A 25,656-nucleotide genomic window follows, 5' to 3' on the forward strand; every position below is an offset into this window, starting at 1 on the left:
GATGTCTTTTTTTGTATCTGTGTCCCTGATTTTGGAGGGAATCTGAGCATTTACTTAACGTTACGTGTGGTGGAGATGGAGCATTTGTTATTGCGACCGCTATACCACGTTAAGTATGCCATCGTAACTAGCTCAATACTAGTAACGTTAACGTGCTGAATGCTCGTTCTACACGAAGTAGTAGCAGCTTGTTAACCGTTTTATATTTAGCGTGTTTCAATAAGGCCTCTTGTAGATTTACTTCTCTTCACACCGCTCCTCATAACCCTCTCAGTAGAATCTAAATGTTTCGTAGTAACTTCGTGCCACAGAGTGACTAGGCCGCTTTCTGCACAAACTAGTACAATGACCTACTAACCATTGTGTATTATAAAACTAATACAAATTCGTAAAAGCGTGCTAAAATCACGGCGATCGCCACTAACGTCAATGCATCCCACGCTAATTCACAAGTATTTGAGAATACCATTTCATGAAACAAACAAAAAAAAGTCACAAGGGTTAGCAGTTTTCTCCAGTTATATATTTGTATTCAATATAAAAAGCTTTCCTGTGGAAACCAGTAAAGTCACAGCTGACAGAAACAGCCATTCATTCTACAATCATTGTGTTCAATGGTAGAGTCCTACTAGGATTATGACAATTATTAACCAGTTTGGCATTGAGCAGACCATTCATTTATCGTTCAAACCATATTATCTTAATGGCCAAATTTCCATCATCTTGAACCTATTAACATGGTTCAAAGGCATCTGCAACTTATGCAACGCCTAACTTACACCAAGAATTCATATACAGTAAAACTCATACATCTCGAGTCTGATGGCTAACATTGTTTTCCAAAAATATTTTACCATTTCAGACAAGTATACAACCTTGAAACCACTACAGGTGAAAAGTTGGAAAGACACAATATGCTCAAAGATTTATTAAAAAGTATACACGTTCTAAAACAGCTCAACGATTTCAATGGAGTATTGTCCGACGTCCTTCTTCACCTTCATCTTTTTGAGCTCTTGGAGGCTTCCCTCGAGCTTTCCCAGCTCAGAAACCAGTTCCACCTGAGGACACAACAAGGCATCTTCGTTAAATTTCTTTCCCAGATGTTTTCTGATAGAACTGCAGTATTCTATTCTTTAGTTTTCCATTGTACTAGACTATTTAACATGCAGCCAGTTGCAAAGCACACAAAAGGGAAGACTGTTAGTTACCTGAGACTTGACAAAGCTGTGGAGGTTCAGCAGTAAGCCTTTGGCCTCTGGAGTCATCACCAGCACTGTGAAATGGGCGTCCAACAGCAAGCATACCCAATCCATGATCTACAGTCGCATGCAAAGGAAAACAGTTAGTTTTTGCTGCATTCCATCATTTGTTTACAACCTTTTTGTTATAAACAATTCAGTGATCGCAAAGAGTTGCTGTATATCCTAATTCCAGTGCTTTTACATGGTTGTTATATATTAGAAGTTTATGAAAAACAGCTGACGGTGTGCTCTGTGGCTGAGCGTAATTCAGACCGCACACAGTTTGTGCTCAAAATGTGAGTGACTTCCACCATATCTGGATTTGACAATCTCTCAGCGAAATATATTTTTCTGCCTCCGGACTCGTCACCTAATGTGTCCTGGTGCGACAGGAGACCGCAGCTGCCCCAATATGTCAAGTGTGGCCCCACTAATTATCTAGCTCGACATTGACACAGACCTGAGTCTGGCTCGGTGATCTCAATCCATGCATCTGTGGGACAGCGCCCTGGGTATATTTTATGTAAAGGAACTGCAGGTACTGGAGGAAAAGCTGATTGGATGAGAAAGAACATTGAACGTTGTAAATGGTGTTTTGTTAAAGCATCTATAGTTGGTGGTAAAAAAAAAATGTGCAGTGGGTTAACTAGCGGTTACTCACAACAACATTTTGGGAAGAGAGATCTTTCAGGTGTGGGAGCAGGAAAGAGTCGCTGTACGCCGTCTGCAGGACCTCATTTCTACACAGCTCGAGTTAAGATCAAATACATAGTTCATTCAAATCAATGTGGACAAAGAGTCTGCAATTATGCTGTTTAACTATAACATGAAGCTTTTTACTGGTACACAAGATGTGAGTCGGGGTTGAATCCAAGTAGTTGCATGATAATAATAAAAACATCAAAATGTGACAGTATGGTGCAAATTTTGGGTGTGAGTGACCGTGCACTGGCAGGATACAGTAGAACAGCTTTGTGTAATCCCACTGGACAGATCTGTTCTGGTGGAGTTGCGGTCTTCTCCTTGTCTTGTTGTGCTCTGGTGTCACCTCCACCGAGGCCGTCTGAACGGTCCCCGTCAGCGGAGGTGGCGGTGAAGCCATTTAGAAAGCCGACCGGCCCGCGCTCTCGAGCAATCAGGGTTTCGGTGAAGGAGACACTGTCTGGCTCCAGGCTCACTTTCTCTGCATCAACGTCAGACATACTGAAAGACGAAGGCAGAACACACTGTATATTTTTCCCCCATTTTCCATTACACCGAGTTAGGCTAATAATCGGATTATTAAAACCCTAAATCACAAAAATATGTTACTTTAGAGCCCCATATTAGTAGTTAATAAAAGGACCCTGTGGCAGAGACATCAGCTAGGGGATGTGCACTTCAGAACCATCAGTTTTACCTGATGAAGGCCTTAAGGCAGGCACAGGTGACCGCTTCAGGGATGTCCGGGAAGAACTGCAAGCAGAGCTGACACAGGAAGTAGTCCTTCCTCTCCAGGGCCAGGAGCACGAGGTCAGGACACACACTGTTGAATGTCATGATGGTAAACTGTCTCAATTATGACAATTGCATTCAAATGCAGGTTCACAAATTAATTCTTTGGACTGAATAGTTTTGAGATTCGATATTATTCAGTTATAGGTCTCACTAAAAGAACAACATCGCCCTGATTCTATTGCCCTGCCTCACTGACCTGTGGCAGAGGCACCGAGTGTGCACTAGCTGAACCAGGCTGCCGGGGGTATAGAAGGCCGGATCAGCCAGGCTCCGGGACACGAGGGCTGACGCAAGCTGGCCCACCGACGGGTGCAGACCCTGGATGTCTGTCCTCGAGAGCAGCACCTCCACCTCTCTCTGGACCTCTTCTACTGGTGCTGTCTGCATGAAGAAATTAAAATATATTTTGATATGATAAAATTACGCTGTTTCAGTGTTTTGCAAGACAGCCATAACATTTTTTTTTTAAAAACATATTCTTACCTTGATAAGCTCCAGAACTTGGTAATTTGTCAAACTAGGTGCTGATTGGCTCTTACGGTTTGTTCTCTGTATGGAGAGAAAGAGGAATAAAACCATAGATTATACAATTGACAGGATAGTTACCAAACCATCACTCACACAACTTTAAACTGTAAAGCAGAAGCAGGGAATTGCTGACTCATAAAGATGGTGTCATGTCAGTAACTGGTGTTATTATGGTTCTAGCGTGTGAGCACGTTTAAGATGCGATGAATTGTCTAATGAGACAGACCAGACCTCTTTACATACTAATTCAGGTTACCGTTATAGATAAATCTATAAATAAACTAAAATGACAGAACAGCAGCCCTGTAGTATTATGGATTTTCCACTTTACACAATACAGAATTTTGTACATTTAGTGAACGATTCAATCATTTCAGGCAGCAGCTACTGTAAATCAGTTTCATATGTAGCTAGTGTTAACTAGCTGGCAGTCTGAAAAACACCAAGCCAGTTTTCAGGGTGACAGTGCGTGGGATTAATGCAGCAGCAGCAGCCGTCTAGTCTCTAGTATCAGGTCCAACAAACCGTCTTCCTGGTGTCCACTGTTCTCGAGGGATGAGCTTTCTCTTCATGGAGGATGTTATTCCAAGATGGTACAGAAGTGGGGGCTTCGGACTCTGTTGCAGTAAGAAAAACACAGTGTACTGAGTGTACATGCAAATCTGCAGTGTCGAATTAGTGTTGCAGCATTATTAAGAACACGTTATTGCAGTATTATTTATTTATGTTAGATTAGCGTTCTCTGGCATCAAAAGTTTGTTTTAGCTCACCGTCAGTCTTGATCTGCCTCAGTTTTCCCAGTGCAGAGGCCAGGGACGATTTGGGGCACTCATATGGAATAACAGTGAGGGTTTTCCCATGTGGAATGACTAACCTGTTACAAAAACTCCAGAGCTAGATTAAAGACAAAAGAAAGGGAACACAAACAGTAATTAAAGTTAACTTAGATTAACAGCGATCATATGAACTAGGACAACTATTTAAGTGCCAACATTATCAATGTAAACTGCTATAAAGTTGTGAGGAGGGACAGTGAGCCCTATCACGGTGGAGAGCAGACACAGTGCTCTACCAAAGTCATACAGTCCTTCATCAGCACCCAGCAGCTGGAAGGACAGGGAACCTTGGCCTGCAGTAATAATAACAACGAGGGAAGCTTGAGCGGGTGGTTCCCGCATACTCCTCAAATTCATTAACACTATTTGTTTCATCCACTGATCGTATAACAGAGACAAAAGAAACTATTCTATTGGTGAGTTATGTGCACACACACAACATTCCTACCTGGCCATAGATTTTACCCGCCATCTCTTTTCCTGCCTGAAGCGTCTGGAAGTTGGTATTCCAGATGCAGAGGAAGTCTGAAAAATCAAAGACAGAGAGCCATTCAAGACCAACACACACACACGCGCTTGCATCAGATACTGGAGTCACGTAGCTTCAGATCATCATTCTAGTGTCTTTATCACCAAAAAAACATTCCTGGCACAAGATGCAGACACTAGAAACTAAATTCAGGTCAGTCAGTCATAAAAAACACTGACCGTGTATCAAGTGATGCCTGCTTTCCCTATTCTTCTTATTGATATTATGTAATGTCTGCATAAGCTAATAAAACATGTTTCATCACTTTCTCCACTGAACTTTTCATACTTAAAACCTTGAGGACACGGCTCTCCGTGTTGTGCATGCTGCCTCACAAGCATGACTTACCGAAAGCCTTGAAGTATATCCCAGACTGACTTACTTAAGATCGGTCTTGCATAAAATGGTACTTTTAGCAGAGTGAAAACCAGCCAGATGCTCGTGCTAATAATATCTGAAAACCTGTCTGAGTAGAGCCCTTGTGGTCTTCATTTCAGGCAGTGGGATTAAAACGCATTTACCGTTGCCAGATCCGGCAGAGGGGTGTGGAACCCCCACAACGGCTACATGGGCTTCGTCCAGGGTCTGAGCGGATGCAGCCTCCAGTAGGCCCTCACCGACGGGAAGACCCAGCAGCAGGCTGCGAGGCAGCGGAAGAGCCTGGGCCCCCTCGTCAGCCACCAGGCCCTGCACAGAGACTACGCTCTGGTATACATGACCGTTAGGGTCTGGATGGAAGGAAAATGATGAGGCACAAAAAACCGATCATTGAGGGAACTAATAACACCTATCTTACATGTAACATCCTGTGTTTGTGCAACACAATGTGTAACTTGAAATAAACGTGCAAGTGGATATTAAACAGAGAGTAAAACCACAACTTGCCGCTGCTGTTTTTTTGTTGTGAAACACTTCATGGATCTGTCATGTAACTCACAGTGTGGAAACCATAAACAAAAACAGTACTATCCCTATAAACAGACTCTGCATTCATAAGTAGAATCTGTATGCAGCAGGCCAAGATTTGGGCTTCAGAAGCGTTGTGGTTTCTGTTAGTAGTCCGTGTGCAGAGCAAAAGAGGCGGAACGCATCGGTCGAAATGCAATCTGCAAACCTACCGGCAATCGTGTGACGATAACTTTCTATTGGCTTAAAATTAGCTTGTAAACTCACAATCCTGTCGTACACGTCGTCTCTCAACTCCATTCTTGCATCGCAACTGGCTATTCGGACTGTAAACAATGGGCGGTGACACTGACACTAAAAATATTTTCACAGGAAACTCAGACTTACAGAGATAAAGCAGGCGGATGTGTTTATCTCTGTAGGAGGCAGAGAAGCTGAGCAGGGAAAGACCCGGCTCCTCCCTCTCCAGCCGGTACCTCTGTAGGGTGTTGGGATTCAGTCTCTGCAGGTACAGGAAATGATCTCCTTTCTGTGGGAAGACAAAAACAGGCCTTTAGACGTACAAATAAAGAGTTGATGCACATGTCCTTGGAGAAATCAAGGGCAAAATAAATAAGTTATTGGTAAACGGGTAAAAAAAACAAAACATGGCATTCATTTCCAGGCAGGCAAATTATTTGTTTTCACAGCTACGTATTGTGATACAAGTGCAACGAATGCTTAAAACTGAAGTCGTTACATTTAGTTCTAAGCTTTTGTGTCTCCTGTCAAAAGTCAAGCAATTCAAATGATGTTACCTGTTCGGTTGTGAAAATGACAAACGTGTGCGACTCTGTCACTATGTTGGTGCTCCACCTAAAGACAAAAGGAGCAATCACTAACACGCTACAGGTGAGGCTGCAGCACAGCACAAGTTATTTTTTTTTACAATTTGAAATTGAATTGTCAACATCACTCTCAATCCAGATTATAACCCAAAGGATTACTGGGGCTGTAAGGCGTAGTGATACTGACCTAATGGCCTCTTCTTGAGCCAGGACTTCCTCTATGGGCTGCTGGGGAGCAGAAAGTAGGGAGTCCAGGAGCCTCACAGCTCCTCGATGGAACAAGACAACAGGCTCCCCTCCAGCCACACAGTGGACCCTCGAGACATCTGACGACACCTGGAGAGGATTTACACACAGGAGAAGGAATGAGGATGTGCTCAGATTGGACCAAAGTGGTTCAGATTGTAGTTTCAGTGACCTCGGTTCGGCACAATGGACATGTTCAAATGGAGCCGATACAGAGGGCTTCACTGTGTGAATGAATTACTTCCAGCATGCTTGTTGGAAAACACCACCAAGTCATTATCCCCAATTGTATGATTCATTACCTCTCTATGACAACGGGCTTTACACATCGAATCAGACAACACACTGTACAAACTAGTTCACGTACGGTTGCTTTGAAGGCCTTTTCCAAGAGTATGTCTTCTTCCTTCCAAATTCTGATCACCTTAAAAAAAAAACACACACAAACAGACATTATTTTTGTGACAGTGTCAGGCAGATATTTCTCAAAGGACAGATCTACAGCGACACCTAGAGCCTAAACGAATGACAGAGTGAGTAACAATTTGGTTTATTTATCAAGGACCACATACATTAGTACGGTCAAACCTTTAAATGAGGCAACACTGTGTAGTGAATTAGGAATCATATGGACAAGGCCGACTGAACCTGATCTAATCTATTGTACAGCTGGTAGACGGAAATTCAGAAACACTGTTAAGTTCACTGAAAAAGCAACGTTTCAGTCACTGTTGCCTTGGAGTTCACTTCTTTGTTTTATTATATGGAAAAGCAAATCTCACTATGTAAGAATTTATTAATTTGCCCAAGTTCAATCTGACAGTGAGTCAGCTGGGTTTCTGTACAGACGGTGCTTCGAAGCAAGCACAACACCAACACCTTGCTTACAACAAGAATGACTGAAGGTCTACCTTGCTGTCTGAGACTACCACATATTCCTTGGTCTGTGAGTTGTAGACTGCTGGGCAGGTCAGTGTCTGTCCTTGTTTCACCGTCCAGCTGTTCAGTGGCTTCTGGTCTGAAACCTGTCAGAACCACGACAAACATACATTAAAAGAGGACCAGTTAATAACATCAATGACTCTACCCGAGAAGGTTCAACCGGTCATAAGACAAACAGTTTACCTTCACTCCCTAAAACAATATGACAATGCCATAATGCGACTACCTTCATGATAGCTGGAAGATTATGAAACAAGCAAAGCGAAGCCAATTCTGAAAAAGCTGATATGTAACGTTAGAGAAAAGGAGATGCGTGGTAAATCATTTAGCGCTAAGTGGAGCAGTACATTAGATACACTCTGAGGCTAGCAATGCAAACCAGTTAGCTAGCAAGCTGCGTGTGTCCTGTGGTGGGTATAGCGACCGTTAGCTTACATTTGCCTGTTTTTGTACGCTGGCATGCTGTTCACAACAACCTGAGCGAACCGAGAAGGAGTCAGTACTATCACAGCTAGAGGTTTGCGTCTTATATTGTCTGTTTTGGTGGTTAGCACAGTTGCCGTTGCTAAGAACAGCCGAGGATGCCAACACGAGTTCTCCAGGTCGCGCTGATCAGCTGGTTAGGAGAGCCTCCTCAAAACAAACGTCAAACGTTACCTTGTAGAGCGTGACGGATCTGGTTGAGTCGGTGACGACGACATGGTCGATGTCTCTCTCCGCTTCGACCCCCTGAATGCCTGAATTTGACAGATTTTGTGCTGGAGCAAGTCCGCACAACGTGTACCCCTCATACAGCGCGGCCATGCTGGATGAGAAGAAAGCAGAACTCGTCGGATCTCGCGAGAATAGACGAATGTTTTGTCGGAGGACAGCGGCGTGCACCTCGCGGGAGCGCGCACAGCGTGAACCGAAAACGATCTATCTTGTCTGTGATTAATAGGCCTAGTGTATTGTTATAACGAGAGACGTTTCTTGTTTTAACGTGATGCGATTGTACGTCGCAATAACGGGAACATATATTGTTGTTATAACAATACACATTTCATGTTATAATGTGATGCTGATCCGTTTTTATTTTTCTGGCGTGGAGAAGAAGTCTCCCTTGCCTTATTTGCATTCTGATCGATGTCGTTGCAGGAGAGGGCGATTTGTTCAATCAAATACCACAAAATAAAGTTTTTAGGAAGACCAACAATAGTACCATCGGCGGGACAAAGTTGTGAATATACGCAGTAAGTCAATGGATCTGAGTCGGCCACTAGCTGGAGACAAAAGCCACCAATGGTACAGATTCACAGACAATATAATCTCTATGGAATGTTTGTGAAGAGCAACGTTCTCTTTTGTATTTTCATGAGATTTAAACTGTGTTTTGTTTAATTTAAATCAAATGTTTTGCCCTAAGGATCAATAGAATCAAATATGTGCCTTATCTCGCAGGTCAACTCAAAGTTCTGGACAATCCATATTCTGATGCATTTGAGCTGGAGCCTTTGGATGAACCTAATGGATATGGTGAAAAGGAGCAGAAAGGGAGGGAACTTGCTTATGACAGGAAACATCTTGCCTGGGCATAAAAGATGTGTGTCACCTGATCCTCTCTAGAGCCTCCCTAGTGAAGGAGATATGTCTGGTTTAACTGGTGGAAACTGACCTCACAGAGGAAACAAGATGTGTATGTGCTGTTACACTTGCTACTGTTGCTGCTCTCCACCTCAGAAGTTCTGCCCTGCTTTCTGAAGGGAGTATGTTATGTAACTCAATGTGTTCCGGTGTTTATGGGTACGGTCATAGTTCCATGTTTGTGTGATCAGTTTTAAAAGGTGTTAAAGTGGAATACAAGAGCATCAGAGTCGAAATTCAATTACAAGTACATTGCATGCCATTGAAGATACATAGACAGTTTTACTAAAGATGAATTTGCCAGAATGATCATGCCTGCAAGTAATCGATGAATTTTCTGATGAAGTATGAACACTCAGATGAGCAATCCTACAATGACCCATCTGGGTCTGAAACACCAGGAACACACTGACATAAATTATTCATAGATAGTGAATTTATAGGTCAACGTGTCAATAGTAGCAAATATGATTACCATTAGTTTCAACACATTTCAAAGATGAAATATTGTTTATCATAAAGAGTGTGAGAGAAAAGAGTGTTCTGCATGTACATTGATGTCAAAATATGCTGCCATGTTATCAGGTAGCTGGTCACGATAAAACAATCTCTGAAAGTTATATCTTCTTTACACAAAAGTTAGAAAATTCCAAAAGAAATGTGGAGGCTGCACTGCTGGGAGTTCAATTCTGTACTCCTGCTGTGTTGTAGAGTGCAGTGATCTGCAGGTCCTGTAGTAGGGTGTTGCTTCGTGCACGCAGTCTCCTTTTTCAATTTCTAACCAGGACAGGATTATTTTCAGCTCACCTTTCTCAGGGGACATGACATTTTCTGGTTTGGCTCTTCATGGCCAATCTGCCTTCATTTGGTTCGCCAGGAGGACATTTTTTTCTGGCACACACAAGTTGTGGCGTGTAACCAAATCTCAAAGTCGAATTTGGCTGGCTCTTAAAAGAGAGCAGCATGTCTGCTTAATCTCATGGTCAGAGGACCTATCCATCGATGATACCATGCGGATACCACACATGGACAGGCAGCATTGCCTGGGCAGGAGCCAAATGGACAATACAAGCACATAATAAGTGGCCAACATTGTGTGTATAAGGCTACATATTGCAGATCACTAACTGACCTATTATATCATTGTTTAACTTTTTTGTTGCTTTAATGAGGTCAATACATACTTTACTATGCATTTCTTAGCAGTTAGCCATGCACATAGAACAATGCTGAACAAATCCTTTATTTTGCACTTATTAACAGTTGGCTGTGCTTTTTGCAGGTACATAAAGGAGGCAATACATATTATTACCCACTAATTAACACGTACTACAAGGACCTTACTATCAATCGTTACCTCAATTAATAAGATATGTATTTTAATTACAGTACATTACTTACACTATGTAAGTGTCAATTTTAATGATAAATATGAAGTACAGATTATCAGAAAGTGAGTTTGCAAAGAAAGGCAGAAGATCATTTTGACCTGTGCATTCCAGAGTGAAAGAGTAACTGGACTCGTTCGGGAAGGAACTTTAAAGAGTCTCGTATAATAGGGTGTTTGGCTGGCTCCACCATACTAAAAACTATTTTGTAAATGTGAGGCACAGGTTGGAAGGAGTTTCAGGTATAATATAGTCTCCTTGAGTAATAGAGCCTCCAAGTGAGATAAAGTGAAATGTATAACAATCCTGTATTTAATTCTTAACCAGTCAGAGAAGCTCAGTGTCTTTTGTGTTTTGATTACTGACATATCAAGAGCATCCCAACCAATCAGGAGGAGCGTAGCATGAAAGGCTTAGAAAATGTTCTTTGTCTGGATTCTGAATCCACACCCTTTGCTTTTTTTTTAGATCTGTATTATCCTTGTCTGCAAATCTGAAGAATAAAACACATTGTACTTAAGAAAAATAGTTTTTTTTTTCAGTGTCCGGTTCCTACGAATCTATTTGTGGCTATTATTTAAAGTTCAAGAAGACTGAACAGACAGAAGAAAACCACGACAACCAGAACACACCAACACCTATTGGATATGGAAGTAGTTTATCAGAGAAGGGATCTGCTGCCGTTTCAGCACTGTTCGATTTCTGATGGAAGTGAACTTGAATGAATGGTATAATCAACACCGCTGGGCTCTAGAAAAGAGACACACACACACAGAGAACAGGTCAGAATACACTTACCATAATTGAGGTAAAGATCCTTAACAATAAAAGTGTTTCTCTTTTATGATTTAGTGATCATGTCGAAAGAATATTGAACCCAAAAGCATCCATGTGTCCTGCTGTGATTTGCTGTTCACTGCAGGGTTGAGCAAAAATAGGTCTGATGGGAAGTGTAGCTGCTCCAAGTGATGTGTCAATTGATATGACCAAGCCAGGTGATAACTTGTAGGAGTCTGTAAATATGCCCTGGCATTTCATTTTTTCAAATGTATGACATAATGACAATAATTTATTGTTATTACCAAGTACTAATTGGGGAAATCTGAATTGGGATAAATAGGGAATAAAAACTATACTTTTGAACCAAGAGGACAATCACTTGTCTATGAAACTTGAGTCATGTACTGCAAGAACTGCTCTGATAGTTCAAGTGCATCAGATATGTTATTGATAGTTTTTAAAACACTGTTTCTTCAAATCTTGTTAGAAAATAGATGTTAATACATGTTTTTATGAAAACAGTGGACACAAGCCGGCACTGCTGATGTCTTAGGTTGAGTGATAGTAAAGTAAATATGAAAAATATATTTAAAAAGTAAAAAAATAAATAAAATGGAATAAAGTCTATAGTGTCCTGGCTATTGGGTGATATGTTGTGAAATATTTCTTACCCTCAAAGCATTCAGGGATTTTGAGTTTTCCATCGATGCACTGGGTTGATACTGCATAACCACATTTCCTGGCCTTGTCCATGCAGTAGACTGAGACAATCTCCTTGTGTAAGACTTTGTTCGGCTGTAGGTCTTTGATCCAGATTTTTTGTCCTTTGTATAGTATCCTTCCTTTCTGTATGCCAACACTGCAAGGAGCTGTATGTGACAAGTAGAACAAACAAAAAGCATTATATTTTATGAAAGTGTTGTCTATGTGTCCCTACACAGGAAATTGAGAGTGGTTAGCTACCTATAAAAGGGAGGAGGAGTTTATATTATATGGCAACTGACAGTTTAGGTCAAATTGAAATGACCATTTTAACTCTGAAAAGCATTTCCAAATGTACAGTGGGTAGGGAAAGTATTCAGACCCCTTCAAATGTTTCCCTCTTTGTTTCATTGCAGCTATTTGCTAAAATCAAAAAAGTTCATTTTATTTCTCATTAATGTACACTCAGCACCCCATCTTGACAGAAAAAAACAGAAATGTAGAAATTTTTGCAAATTTATTAAAAAAGAAAAACTGAAATATCACATGGTCATAAGTATTCAGACCCTAATTGAGGGGTCTGAATACTTTCCGTACCCACTGTATATACACTGATGTAATGGTCAACACAGGCAAAAAATGAGTCATGGGATTGAAGTGAAGTTGAAGGTAAAAGAAATGGAAAAAGGCTGGGATGGAATTATCAACACCAAAAGTCCCAGACAGACTTGAAAAGAGGAATGCATAAATCCAAACTGAATGAAAATGTTCATATGCCAGCCTTTTTTATAGAACTAAACAGCTACAAGCATGTCTCAGGTCCTTCACCTATCAAGATCACCCAAGAAATGTGGCTATCGCCAGAATTTGTAATGTAAAATAACGGTAATATTGGTTGCAGCCCTACCTTTACAGGATGGCTTTTCAGACCAATTCCCATCTTGCTGACAAACAATCTGGATGCTTCCTTCGAGTACATAGTCTCCATTGCAGCCATATTTCACCGTTTCCATGTAGTCGTAGTCTCTTGGGTCGGTGCTTGACATGTAGCCTTTGTCAATGTTCTCCGGCGCAGGGCAGGTCACCACTGTAGCAGGATTCATTTAATCCATTCATTAGAGAGACTCTACCAATGAAAATGTGGCTAAACATCATATAGTCGGCCACTATATGTTTTCATATTTATACCAGGTGTCTGCTAATCATTCCAGTTAAAGTGTATTGGGAAATGTCCCTTGGAGATAATGAAAACCAGAGAGTGGTGCTATTGCATCTAATTTGTTATTAGTGTGTCTTTTCAGCACCCGGTGTTATATAGTTATTACCTTCTAGCTGTACTCCCAACAGTAGAGTGAGAAAATCCCCCATATCCTCCATGAAAGAGATTTCACATTGTGCCTTATGGCCCATTATTGAAATATTCACCAAATCTCATATTGTATTTGTCATATTATTATTATAACTTTTGTTCACATCATCATGCTTGTTGAAGAGTCACAATAGTATAAAATTAACATTTTCAGTGAAACTATAAAGCAACGGTTGTGCTCAGTAAATACTTCTTGCAATGCCACATTTACTCTTCTTGGTGTTATCACAGCAGCGCCTGCTCTTAAACCTTTATACCTTGACATTCAGGTGTCTTGGTCCAGTGGCCGCTGACAGTGCACTCTGCTCTTGCGTTGCCAAAAAGTACGTACGGAGGAGGACACTTGTACGTCCCTCCAACCCTGTAATTAGTGGTGTTCCCTCTGATCCTCTTGTCATAAATGATCATCCCAAACTGTGGGATCGGTGCGAGACCACAGGTCACGGCTACAAGAGAAGAGACAGAATATGCCCAATTTATAGATGTAATGCATGCTTGCACTGTGTCATTTTTCTGTTGTGTATATATATGTGTATATTTCTTATATCAGTTTGCATTTACAGTAGGGCAAATTGACTAATAGCTTAGTTGCGGTATACATTTCTTAATACCAAGTAAAAAGTGTTTTCACAGAGGGACAGAATCATTCAATTGTGTGCCACAGAAAATCCAGTTTTATATTTTCTTATTTATTTTCTGGCCTTGCAGAAGGATGTAATGGTTTACATACGCTTGCACTCTGGTACTGTTGTGCTCCATGTTCCATTAGCAAGACACACAGCAGCACGGTCTCCAGTCAAGGTGTACCTGAGCAGAGCAGCCAGATCATTTCAGTTCATGCTTAGATTGCGAATAAATACACGAAACACATGATGGTTGTCTTAAAGGAACAGTGTGTAGGATTTAGTGCCATCTAGCGGTAAGGTTGCAGATTGCAACCAACTGAAACTTGTACCGTGTACCAAGCGAGTAGGAGAACTACGCTACTTGACAGAAAAACAGAAAAACAGGAATGGCCCTATTTGGAGCTAGGGTTTGGTTCTGGGCTGCTGAAAAGGACCTGCTCCGTATGTAGCTCTGTTTGTTGTGTGTGCTGATGCTTAAACAGTCAAAATTCAGGACTCAAAAGTATATGGGCAATTGATCGTGATGACACTATGTGTAAACCTCAGGGCACAAAGGAGGTCTGCACACTGTAATGCACAAATAAATGGTTTATTCCTCTTATTCCCTTTCAAGTAGATCAAAATGTTGCCTGTGTGCAGACTGTTAAGTATTTTGATGATGTTGGTTGCCTACACTTTACTCCGCTCAATAGACCTGTTTGCTTGATTAAAGGCCTTCCATTTTGCATTTGCAAAAATGCCACCAGTGTATTGGGGACAGCAAGGTGGCCGAGAGAGCGAATGACACGATGAAATTCAACAGGATGTTGTTGCTTTACCCTTCATCACACGTATAGTTAATCGTACTCTGGAACACAGTATCCTCATAGTACAATTCTCCATTCGACAATGGATCAGGATAGGGACACCGTTTTGCTGCAGAAGAGAAACCAGTACAGAGAACATGTGTGAATTGAGGGTTTTGCTATTCAGTTATTCTGTTATGAATAATGCAAACATAGAAACACAAATACCAATAATATTTTAGATGAGGGTACAATAATCACAATTGTTCACATACTTGATAAAATTCCCCCCGAAATGTATTAAATCATTGCATTTTTCTATTCCACATCAGAAATAATCAATAAATTTGACCCCAAGTTCTCACTAGAGTAATGGAGACCCACGTATGCACATTAATCTGGTTTTCGTCCATTCTCCACTGGCACCGCAAACAATCTTCCGAGGGCCCGACACGGGGGTATGTCCCTCTTTACAGGACAGCGTTAACTCCACACCGGGGCTAAAGTACCTCTGGAGCCCATCCGTCTCAATATTGGCAGCCAGCTTAGGCCTGATACACACTGCAAGGACAAATGGTTTTAATGATGATCATGTATAGACCCCGTTAATTACCTGGAAATTAATATTCCAATAGATTAGAATAATAAAAATTAACCAGCCTCAAAGCATGACAAGCTAATGAACATTAGCACCTCAGGAGTTACGCATTCAGTCTGATCTTGAAAGCCATGTGTGTGTCTCATGTGCTGAGCCTGAAATAGAAGGAATGTGTGTGTACGTGTAGTTATGTACTGTATTTGTAGTTTAGTTATCATATAATTACAATACTGTTTTTTGTTCATCTACTGGAAGTTGATTATTCTGAAGGAGTGTATAACTAGGGCTTTACTTGGTCCACTTTTCTGAACTAGGCTTAACTCTATTGCACGTTGATGTTGACTATTTAAACAGTATGACTGGCAACGCTAGCAACATTTGACAGGGAGCAAGTAGCAGAAACTTAACAAAAAATACTAAATCTAATTCTGTAGCAAAGATTACAGCGTATTTCATAGAGACAGAAAACCTTTTTTTCCCCTGTCAGCTTCACAACATATTGAAACAAACCATCTCAAACAACAAATGAAGTGACATAATTGCCTTGTATGCCTCCAAAACTGAACATGGTCATTACTACTTAAGTAAATGCCTTTAGAATCCGTTTCTTGTAACATTACCTGACGCTAAAGCCATGAAAACAGCAAAGTCATGACTGTGAATGCATGCAGTTCGAGCCATGTAAAGTTTAAGAAAGTAAGAAACAAAAGCAAATACCATTGTCTTGTTCGGCGGTAACGGTGGTGAAATATACAAATGGACACAGCAGAATCAAAGCCAGCATGCGGTCCATCCTTTGTAGAAATGTACAGACGCTCCTCTGTTCTTTCCTGTGGTCAAACACTGAATCTCCTGTCAAAACACTGAATCTCTGTACCCTCTTCCACTGCTGTTTGTGTTCCTCTAAAAGTAAACAGATAAGAGCAGCATGAAGTAACTGCTCACTGGTGATCCTTGTTTTGTCCTCTGCTTCTTTATTTTTTCTGCTTGAGTTTTGCAATAACAGATCGTAATCCTCGTGACATTTTACTGGAAGTGAAAAGCTCCAGCAGGGGACTTTCCCTTGTTGCTGCAATATTATGAAACTCTATTTGGCCCCATTTAGCTGTTGCTCAATTCATATTAAAGAGCAGACATGCATCAAAACATAACAATCTAATTTCGGTTATGAGGTGTAAGAATGTTTATTTCCAGAAATGTCCCTTTCACACCTCACGATTAATGTTTGTGACGTGCTTGGTGCACTTTGCAACACATGAAAGAAAAGAAAAACGCCTCTTACAGAGTAGATGTGTAGCGAGGGCAATTGACACTGCAATCTCAGCACAAATATAGAGATAACATTATTTTATTAATAATGACTTTATTATTAGCTGATAATGACAGGCACAGGAATATAAGTGGCACCTGTCTCTATAGTATGGTCCAACTGTTGGTGTTATGCAAGTATTCTGTCAGTGTACATGAGTTTCCGGTCATCCTGTTCAAAGTTATGCAGGTCTTGCAGGGGGTGAAGCAGCACACATTGTGATTTCTGATGGAAGGGTTTTGGCCCTTACGGTGTACTCCACCTTGCCTGGTTCTAAAAGCAAGAAAAACAAAGGCAGATGTATTACAGAAATCATCAAATGCATTGCAGCATGGAAACATCATGGGCTTCTCCAAAGTCATGGAATGAGTGATCTGATTTATTGTGCCAAAACTCAGCTTTGAGTCAAATATCAAGAACCTGTCCTGGTCTAATGTTTACTGTTATCCTTGCTGTTGAATAGTGTACTCATTACAGTATATACACAATGCTTACCCCTGCTTATTAAACATCACAGTTCAAGTTTCATCTAGCATTAAATACAAGTTGGGATAAAGGTTTTGTATCTGTACAAGTGTTCATGGTGCCTAAATTTAAAATGTATAAGAGTTTTGAATTAGATTTAGCTGTCAAGAACTCACCCACAAAGCACTCTGGGATGGGGAGGGTCCCATCGTTACAGGTGCTGACCACAGGGTAGCCACACCTCTCCGCTCTGTTCAGACAATAGAAGGCAACATGTTCTCCATGGAGGACTCTGTTGGGTTTCAGGTCTGCGATCCAGAGCTTCTTGGCATTGTAGAAGATACGGCCTCTTTTGATGCCAACTGCGCAGGGAGCTGGATGGGAAAAGCTCATTTTAAGTAACCAAGGGGCTGGAGACTCTCTCGACTTGTGTATGGATACTTGTGGTTTACTAATCGACTGCTGGTGTAGAATCATGAAACATGAATTTAGCCTGAGATTAGTTTTCCAGATCGGATTTTCTCACCTCTGCAAACTGGCTTGGAAGACCAGTTGCCTGAGTTTTGGCACTCTATCTCAGCCTCTCCATCCAGAATATGATGCTCATTGCAGGCATACTTAATCTTCTCCTTGTAGCCATGTTGTCGAATCACACGGAAGGTGATGAAGCCATTTGGTATAGCTGGTGGGATGGTGCAGCTCACCTCTGGGATGATCACAAAGGTGAGGAGGCGTTATTTAGCAGTTAGATGGATGGTCAAAGAACATGGAGAACACGGTCACGGTCTGCGCACCTCGGCACACCGGTGGCTCAGCTGCACTTCCATCAGCCATGCAGGATCCCCTCTCAAAACTTGGTGCCATACGTTGGTTACACTCGTAAGTCCAGCCTTGCCCATACATGGTGGTGCTTCCAGTAACTGGTTTATCAAAGGCAATCCTTCCATCTCTAGGTGGCTTGGGCAGTGGACAGTACACGGCTGTAAGAAGAAAAACGATCAGGCTAGAACTCCGCTGCAATATACGAAAAAAGAATCTCTCTTACATAATAAACAAGTGCATCAATAAACAAATAGAAGTCCAGCTTCCTTATCAGATAAAAAAAGACTTTGGATGTTTCACTTGCTCTCTATTGGACACAAAGTCTGTTACCATTTCCAGTGCATATATTTTCCTCCAGTACCTTTGCAGAGAGGCGGTGGATTGTTCCAGGTACCATCATGTAAACAGCTGCTCTCATTGGCTCCTTGCATGACGTACCTGACAAAGTTCACATCATTCTCATATATAGTACTGTAAACACCTTGTGATGATCTGTTTGGAACTGTGAAAAGTGACTTCATTTTTTTATCTCAATCAATCTTACCCGTCATCACATGTGTAGTTAAGCACACTCTTGAATGGAGCTTCTGTCCTCCCCATCGCTAATGGCTGCAGAGGTTGAGGGATTGGGCACATCTTGGCTGCAGAAGAGATGGTTCAATACTACTGTATATACACACATCAGCACCAAAATGTGAGTCACTGGAATATTTTTAAGGTCAGACTATATCGGACTAAATCAGACTATATAATACTGATACCCCTGTATTTTGATAAAACTGCTGAAAATCCTTATTTTGCACTTGTATTTTGAAATTGATTGTTTCCTGGTCGATATATTCTGAAGAAAGCTGGACATCATGGAGTAAAATAAATCCTGCTGCACACTGGGAAAAGATTTCTCTGGGGTTAATGATTTTTTTTCTTCTTTTTTGTTTCAGGTTAGCAGGAGCCTAATACACAAGCCAACGTTTTCTCCCGCCTTGCTCACACCTTCTACTTTTAGATGGTTGAAACAATTTAAGAATTCCAGCTGTTCTAGTATTGCACTGCTGCATTGCTCTGCGAAAGAGGAGAAACACTGCATTGTTATGATGTAGTAGAGTGAGAGTCCAACACCCCAGTAAACTCACGGGAGCATGCCAGGTCTGACCGTGTCCATTCTCCTGTGCCGGTGCAGGTCATCCTTCGAGGGGTCGCTGTCGACGGCAAGTACCCCCTTTCACATGTGGGGGTCACCTCCTCTCCCAGCTCATACAGACGTTTTAGGGTCGACTCCTCAATCCCGTCGGTGACAAAAGGACGGCCACATACTGGACCAGAAATATAATTTAACAAATACATAAGGATTCACAGGAATAATGTTCAACAACAGTACGCAGTGCAGATTAGAATGTCAGGGATTGCTGTAAAAGTTGTGCACACATTTGATACTTTTGATGCAAACTTGTACAAAAGATACATTAGACAAGAAAATGCAAATAAAGAAGAGTGATTAAAAGTCCGAAATATTTGCAGCACATGACGAAAAGCACAAAATAAACAAATAAAGCGATCACCCTGCTCTATTTTACCGTTCTTGGATGTTACTGTTGTGTATAAAGCCACTTGGCAAAGGACCAGCAAAGCCAACGCCGGAGCCATCTTCTCGGGAGTGAAGTCTTCTCAGTGGAGACAGCATGAGGGCTGCTGCTGGGTAAACGGGCCCCTCATAGCCCGCTCCAATCAGATGCCAGTACAAGCTCCTGTTGATTGAGCACAAAGGTCTTAACTCCTGCATATTTACCCAGAACTGGTCGATAACCTTGATTTGGTACAAGAAGCCGGCAGCATGGTATTTGAACTCATAAATAATGAGGGAGAGACTCCCAAGACACTGTACACACACGCATGCACGAACACACACACACACACACACATGCACGCACACTCATATACAGTAAACCATGTATTCTACTTTTTAGCAATGCGCAATGGCTGTTTGCTCTGAAGCAGAGAAACAACACTGTGTATGTAGCCTACTCTAGTTGGGGTTTACAAATAGTTGCTTTTTGTTTAAGTTAGAAACATTTAAGAAGTACAGGTTTAAAGAATATTGAAGAAAAGAAGGTAGTCTACTAAAAAAAAGACAGAAAAACTGTGACCTGCAGAACCATAATCACTGAAATGATGCAATACCTAACTAGGTCAAAGGATTTGTTGAGAAGTAATACTGTTGGTTCAATAGGCAGATCGGCTTCATTATTTGAATGAAATACACATCATGTCACTGACAGATAAAAAAGCTCTTGTTCTTTCTCTTAAGCGATGGATGTTTTAGATTGACTCGAGCCCAAAATCACATGCTTTCCGTGAAGAGTACTGGTTTATCTAATCCGATTTAATTTGCAAATATTTGTCTTTTGCATGAGAGGGGTGGAGATGGTTAGGCTGCTCTGCTGGTCAGTGAACCTGAGGGGATTGGTAAAGTTTCAGAGATAGCAAGTAGGTCAAAAGAGCTGGTGAACTGTGAGACAGCTGTGAGAACATTCTCCAAAATGGTCAAGAATTGCATTCCAGCCGAAACACCAACCACCTGCAGCAGTGTGCGTGTGAACGAGGAATCCAGTTGAAGGCATATTCATAACAACAGCAAGAGATCTTTAAGAACAATCGACACAATGAAGCACATTATCAGAGACAAACCGCTTAAATGGAAACTAAAACCATCTGTTTTTTGTTTTATAAATTGTGGTTTTTAAGGACTAGATACACGGCAGTGTTTGTGAAGATGGAGATAGTAGGTCTACAGTGGTGATCTCATCATTATCCCATGCTTTCTCTGTGTAAAGCAACAATTAATTATGAAGAGGTTGCTCTTTTATTATAGATGCATCACAAACACGTCCAGGCTGAGCATTGTGAAACACATGAACACAAAATAAGTTGAAGCGACTCAAACACAACATTAACTGGATCTGTATATGTGCTAATGTCGCCGAACTGAGCACTTGTTAACACCAATTTCTGCAGAGCGGTTCTACACGTGTAATACGCCATGTTTCCACACGATGACGCTCCCCATTCAAAATTCCTGACGAGGGGCCCCTTCCCAACGCGGGCCCTGCTCGGATGCGTGACATCAGCCGGATTGAAAAGGAGGAAGCGGTGAGGAGCAGCGTCAAGTTACACAAAGATATGGCCTATACTCAGACCACGGAAGTGCGTCTTAGAAATAAAGCAGTTTAAAGTAGGCTTTAAAGACAGAAGCGTGCTCTCTCTGGCGTTTGGATTGACTGTTTGAAAGGTATTGCGCCACCGCCTTGGAACTAGGATGATATGCAAAGGAAATCTGCTAATTTGGCCAAAAACCCATTGTTTTAACATCCACTGCAGACTTCAGCAGAAATAATCTTGCAATTCAGAGATTCCTGTTTATGACTTGAAGGTTGCTAGTTCAATTCCTCCAAGGAGCTGAACTTGTGAATATGATCTACAGCACTTTTTAATAGTAGAATACTTAATGTGCAGAAATGTTTCATGTGTTCTTTCTGATGAAGGTTGGTGGCTGTCGCTTTCATGTATTGTTTGACAGGAAATGCATCACGAAGCCCTTTGTGAGATTAAAGGCGGCACAGATACAGGGCTACACTGAGGACACTTGTGTATTTTATACACTCGGTTGCCAGTTTATTAGGTGGCTGAAGTTAATGCAGCCCAAAGCCCTGTAATAAATCCTACCTTCACAAAGGTTATATAACTGTTTAGGAGATGTGTTGTTTCAACTGTATGGCCTGTGGTTTGTGGTGCTGTTGCCTAATACTAAGAGGTGAATATTTTGTCTAACTTATTTGATACAAATTCAACAATAACAGATCATTTTATATATGATCATAAAATCAACATAATTTATTGCAGGGCATCTCTTTTATGTTGCAGAGTTGCTGGTGTAGACATCCTACACAAAAAAAGGCTTGAACATAATATTGATTAACATTAATATTTAGGAAAAAATTACCCTTACAAATTATTTTTTTGTATTGATCCAATCTGTGTGTCAGGTCGTTCAGCAGCTGAATTAAGCCTTCAAGATTAAGAATCCTCTTCACTATACGCTACAACGTTTTCCACGACTGAAACTCATGCCCTCGGAAAGCTATTTATAAAATCAGAGCTACTGTCTTGCTTATCAACTTTGCTGTCACTTTTCAACAAACTGTAGTCATGGGCATGCACCATCTTGGTGTGAAATGTGTAGCAGTTTTGTTTTGTAGAAAACAGAAAATACTTTTATTTCGAAGGTACGGACCGGATGTAGAACTTTCCCGCTGTGGCTAGCTTGGCAGCGTGCTGAGCTGTCAGTGGAGTCGGCAGGCAGGGAAAGCCCTCAGACAGTAAGTACAGTGTCTCCGGTGAAGACCGACGCCCCGCGCTCTGCTGGCTCGACACTGAAGGCTGCGCCTCTAAACGGACCGGGAAACACTTCAAGACAGCAAGACCGAAGCTGTAAGCGTTGCGTTGTTTGTAAGGGAGGACATGGCTGATGTAAATTCAAACGAGTCGTCCACCACGGACGTGGCGAACAGGTTCGCTCGCAAAGGTGCTCTGAGGCAAAAAAACGTCCACGAAGTGAAGAACCACAAATTCACAGCCAGGTTCTTCAAGCAGCCGACTTTCTGCAGCCACTGCACCGACTTCATCTGGTAAGCCTCCCGTCTCCCACCTCCACCCCACCCCACCCTCCTGAATGCTGCTGCCTGTTGCATATTGGTAACTTCAGTCGAGTATGCTCGATGATGCAACACAACTTCATGCTAACCTTTCCCTTCTTAATCATGCGACCTACACTTCTCCTGCAAGACTTGAAGTGACCGGACACGGGTGTCATAAAGTCGTCAGGGTTTTTTTCTCCCGAGTGGATTTTCCTATAGGGAACCCACTTTTTGAGATTTTGTCCCAAGTAATCCCATATGGGAGGAGTTATTCTGTTGTTTATGTTATTAGTGTAGCACTGGCATAATACGTGTTTGCAGGAGAGGGAGTTACACTTATGTTTAGGGTTGTGCTTATAGAATACATTCTGTAAGTGGGGAAAAAAGAAACCCAGTGGGAAATTTAAAGCAGCAATTTGAATCTTTGTGTGACTAAGTGGCCCCAGTAACCCCTTTGTGAGAACAACATCAATGTTGCACAAACATAAATGGACACATTTCTGCATTAGTTGCAATGTGGCAGTCTCGAGAGGCAACTATATGGCAGCTGTTAAAGTCCACTTTTCTTGTTGTCGTCCCCCACTGCATTACTGCTGTGAAAGTGCTTAGATTGGACCTGATTTAAAGTCTTCAGATGACTAATATGTTCCCCCTTCCTGGCATTGAGTCGAGCCTTCCATCCTGTTTTTATTTTTTTCACTGTAGGGGAACAAATGGAGCATGTATTGCTGAAAAGCTCTCGTGTTGCTGCTCACTGGCTGGATTTTAAGGAGACGGTTTAATGGCGCTGAGAGCGCGTTTGGACAAGAACTCCACCAACACTGCAGAGACACATGTGCACCTGTGGTGTTCAGTTGAAGCAGACTTGAAGTGGGTTATGGTGGCACAATGCATTTGGAAAGTATGACAAAACATACGTTTTGAGAGTACGCGGTAGTTTACCGTCCTGTGCTCTTCCAGGTGCGATTGTCATCTCAGGCCCTTCATTGCTGGTAGTGTTCCAGTATGACCTTTGACCTACCAACACTCACTCCTTAGCAAAACAAAAGCTCAACACAAAACTTGGAGGCAACAACCTGTTGCTCGGCTTTCTAGATTTCAGAAGGGAGCCTCTTCATGCACGTTGTGTGGTTGTGATTTGTAATCGGTTCATATTTTAGTATTTACCTCACAGTGTTTCAGCTGTTGAGTCTCTATTTTTTATTAATTTTTTCTGTCCTGACAATGTGATTAAAATGAAATCCTTTGACAGCAGTATAGGATACACTGTATGCCAAAAAGTATGTAGGCTTTCTATGATATTTTGGAACCAGGCTGCAGGGAATTGTTGCCATTCAGCCGCGATAGCATCCGTGAGGCCGACAATGATGTTGGCCGGTAAGGTACGGCTTACCCGCGGTGTTTCTGTTCATCCCAAAGATGCTGGCTGGGGTTGAAGTCAGGGCTTCGCACGGCCAGTCAAGTTACAAATGGGGCAAACTCAGAAACAGGACTCTTTATGAACCCTACTGTTTGGCCTTCTCTGAAACGCACCCTTTTCTGAAATATCACTGTATTCTTGAGCATTGATGTGTTACTTCATTAGAACTAAGGGGCCTTTCCCAAATCATGAAAGACGCGGGAGTGTCCACATATCTTCGGTGTGGCGTGTCGCTACAGGAGTCGTTGAGAGTATGATGTGTTCCGAAATACATTTTATTGTGGAGATGACAATAAATGCTACCAGCAAAATATGAAAATGTTCAATAGCAGAAGCACATGATGAAACACCCCGTTTCTGGTGTGAATGAATGAATGAACGGAATTTCTGTGTTGCTGTATGTGTGAGTGAGAATTAAACAACCGTTTAATTCAGTCTTCTTTACTTTCACAGGGGGTTTGGAAAACAAGGATTCCAGTGCCAAGGTAAATGCATCACTGACTGACATCTGACATCATTCACATGTAATGAGACCCTGACCACGCGTGTGTGTATGAGACATGTAGAGTGTGTTAAGTGTGTCAAGCGTAGGCATTTGGCTGCTTACATTACATTACAGTCATTTAGCAGACACTCTTATCCAACGCGACTTACAATTCAGAGGGTGCAATTTTGGGGTTAAGTGTCTTGCTCAAGGACACATCAACATGCGACTAGCCGAGCATGGAACCGCCGATCCTCTGATTGGAGAACGGCTCTGCTCTCCACTTAACCACGGTCGCCCACGCGTCTCTCACTCCTTCATTTGATAAGTCTGAACATGTACTCTGACCGGTGGAACGTCTGCCACATGAACCGCCGCATCGATCCACTCGTCTGGGAGCATGTCTCCGGTTCTGCCGCTGACTTGCGACGAAGATGCCGAGAAACAGCGTCTCGATTTGTTTTCTTTTTTCGCAAGCTCGGCATTATTTGTTTACCCACAGTCAGGGTTATTGTGGCCATACTGTATCTAAATCAGGTGGCCTGAATGAAATGAGCCTCGAACAACATTGTGTGTTTTTTTAATTATTATTTAGCAAGCAGCGTAGAACCAGAGGGCGGTGTGCTGTTTGTTTATTATGGGGTCTAGTTCTTTTGAGCTTTTTGCATGGTGCTGACTTTCATTGAAAATGTTAATTAACACAGTGGCAATTGGAATTGAATGCACTATTCAGCGGTTTATCTATCAATGAAGTGCCTCCTAATAAGTGAAACTTTTTAATTACTGACAACAGGTAGAGAAGAGTTTGGCAAAAAAGAGCCGAATGAAAGTGTGTTTGTTGTAAACGGTGTGAGCTGAATGACAGGCGAGGCTGTTTTTTGACCCCTCTATGTGGGATTACGGACACATCTAGTTCCCCACGTCGGCCCCCCCAAATCAAAAGCATCACTGAAGGTGGATTTCCCATCAACCCGCCATGTTGAGCTTCAGCATGCACCGACTCTCAGAATTCCTCATCTAATGTGGAAACGTTGGGGCT

The 25,656-nt window shown here is 41.8% G+C and overlaps 4 protein-coding genes across 4 annotated transcripts in view; 1 reads left to right on the forward strand and 3 right to left on the reverse strand.

Annotated features, from left to right (window-relative positions):
* Positions 1-33: 33 nt before the first annotated feature.
* On the reverse strand, positions 34-8,370 carry nol11 (nucleolar protein 11). The gene is made up of 18 exons (XM_031864488.1): positions 8,213-8,370; positions 7,525-7,638; positions 6,981-7,037; positions 6,555-6,703; positions 6,338-6,395; positions 5,928-6,069; positions 5,156-5,362; positions 4,554-4,630; positions 4,040-4,163; positions 3,795-3,886; positions 3,225-3,290; positions 2,938-3,122; positions 2,644-2,769; positions 2,205-2,447; positions 1,906-1,984; positions 1,705-1,797; positions 1,212-1,319; positions 34-1,061 (listed from the first exon to the last, which is right to left on the reverse strand). Exons 1-18 carry the CDS (start codon positions 8,357-8,359, stop codon positions 948-950), a joined length of 2,181 nt encoding a protein of 726 aa, XP_031720348.1. The 5' UTR covers positions 8,360-8,370; the 3' UTR covers positions 34-947.
* Positions 8,371-8,865: 495 nt separating this feature from the next.
* Positions 8,866-16,457, reverse strand: LOC116392762 (beta-2-glycoprotein 1-like). Its single transcript, XM_031864490.1, has 8 exons — positions 16,144-16,457; positions 15,213-15,389; positions 14,862-14,958; positions 14,148-14,224; positions 13,675-13,863; positions 12,956-13,135; positions 12,018-12,215; positions 8,866-11,316 (listed from the first exon to the last, which is right to left on the reverse strand). Exons 1-8 carry the CDS (start codon positions 16,217-16,219, stop codon positions 11,252-11,254), a joined length of 1,059 nt encoding a protein of 352 aa, XP_031720350.1. The 5' UTR covers positions 16,220-16,457; the 3' UTR covers positions 8,866-11,251.
* A 189-nt stretch (positions 16,458-16,646) lies between these two features.
* Positions 16,647-19,695, reverse strand: LOC116392760 (beta-2-glycoprotein 1-like). The gene is made up of 8 exons (XM_031864489.1): positions 19,597-19,695; positions 19,156-19,335; positions 18,567-18,663; positions 18,384-18,460; positions 17,995-18,180; positions 17,727-17,906; positions 17,377-17,574; positions 16,647-17,008 (listed from the first exon to the last, which is right to left on the reverse strand). The coding sequence occupies exons 1-8, from the start codon at positions 19,664-19,666 to the stop codon at positions 16,917-16,919; spliced, it is 1,080 nt and encodes a 359-aa protein (XP_031720349.1). The 5' UTR covers positions 19,667-19,695; the 3' UTR covers positions 16,647-16,916.
* Positions 19,696-22,329: 2,634 nt separating this feature from the next.
* Positions 22,330-25,656, forward strand: part of prkcaa (protein kinase C, alpha, a) — a 147,513-nt gene continuing 144,186 nt past the window's right edge. Inside the window, exons 1-2 of the mRNA XM_031864491.1 lie at positions 22,330-22,704; positions 24,587-24,618. Coding sequence (XP_031720351.1) covers positions 22,538-22,704; positions 24,587-24,618 — 199 coding nt within the window. The 5' untranslated portion in view covers positions 22,330-22,537. The remainder of the gene's footprint in view (positions 22,705-24,586; positions 24,619-25,656) is intronic.

The sequence above is a fragment of the Anarrhichthys ocellatus genome, unplaced genomic scaffold, assembly GCF_004355925.1.
Source record: "Anarrhichthys ocellatus isolate YVR2014 unplaced genomic scaffold, GSC_Weel_1.0 scaffold31, whole genome shotgun sequence".
NCBI classification, from domain to species: domain Eukaryota; kingdom Metazoa; phylum Chordata; class Actinopteri; order Perciformes; family Anarhichadidae; genus Anarrhichthys; species Anarrhichthys ocellatus.

Excerpts from the sequence above, each read along its gene's own strand:
- nol11 (XM_031864488.1), bottom strand. The coding sequence starts at position 8,359 with ATGGCCGCGCTGTATGAGGGGTACACGTTGTGCGGACTTGCTCCAGCA. Across the intron at positions 3,887-4,039 it reads GAGGCAGATCAAGACTGACG|AGTCCGAAGCCCCCACTTCT; the intron begins GTGAGCTAAAAC and ends TTACTGCAACAG. Across the intron at positions 1,062-1,211 it reads ACAGCTTTGTCAAGTCTCAG|GTGGAACTGGTTTCTGAGCT; the intron begins GTAACTAACAGT and ends TTGTGTCCTCAG.
- LOC116392762 (XM_031864490.1), bottom strand. The coding sequence starts at position 16,219 with ATGGACCGCATGCTGGCTTTGATTCTGCTGTGTCCATTTGTATATTTC. Across the intron at positions 14,225-14,861 it reads AACTATACGTGTGATGAAGG|GTACACCTTGACTGGAGACC; the intron begins GTAAAGCAACAA and ends TGCTCTGCTCAG. Across the intron at positions 13,136-13,674 it reads CAAGACACCTGAATGTCAAG|TGGTGACCTGCCCTGCGCCG; the intron begins GTATAAAGGTTT and ends ATCCTGCTACAG.
- LOC116392760 (XM_031864489.1), bottom strand. The coding sequence starts at position 19,666 with ATGGCTCCGGCGTTGGCTTTGCTGGTCCTTTGCCAAGTGGCTTTATAC. Across the intron at positions 18,181-18,383 it reads TCCACCGCCTCTCTGCAAAG|CCGTGTACTGTCCACTGCCC; the intron begins GTACTGGAGGAA and ends TTCTTCTTACAG. Across the intron at positions 17,575-17,726 it reads TTCCAAGCCAGTTTGCAGAG|CTCCCTGCGCAGTTGGCATC; the intron begins GTGAGAAAATCC and ends TTTCCCATCCAG.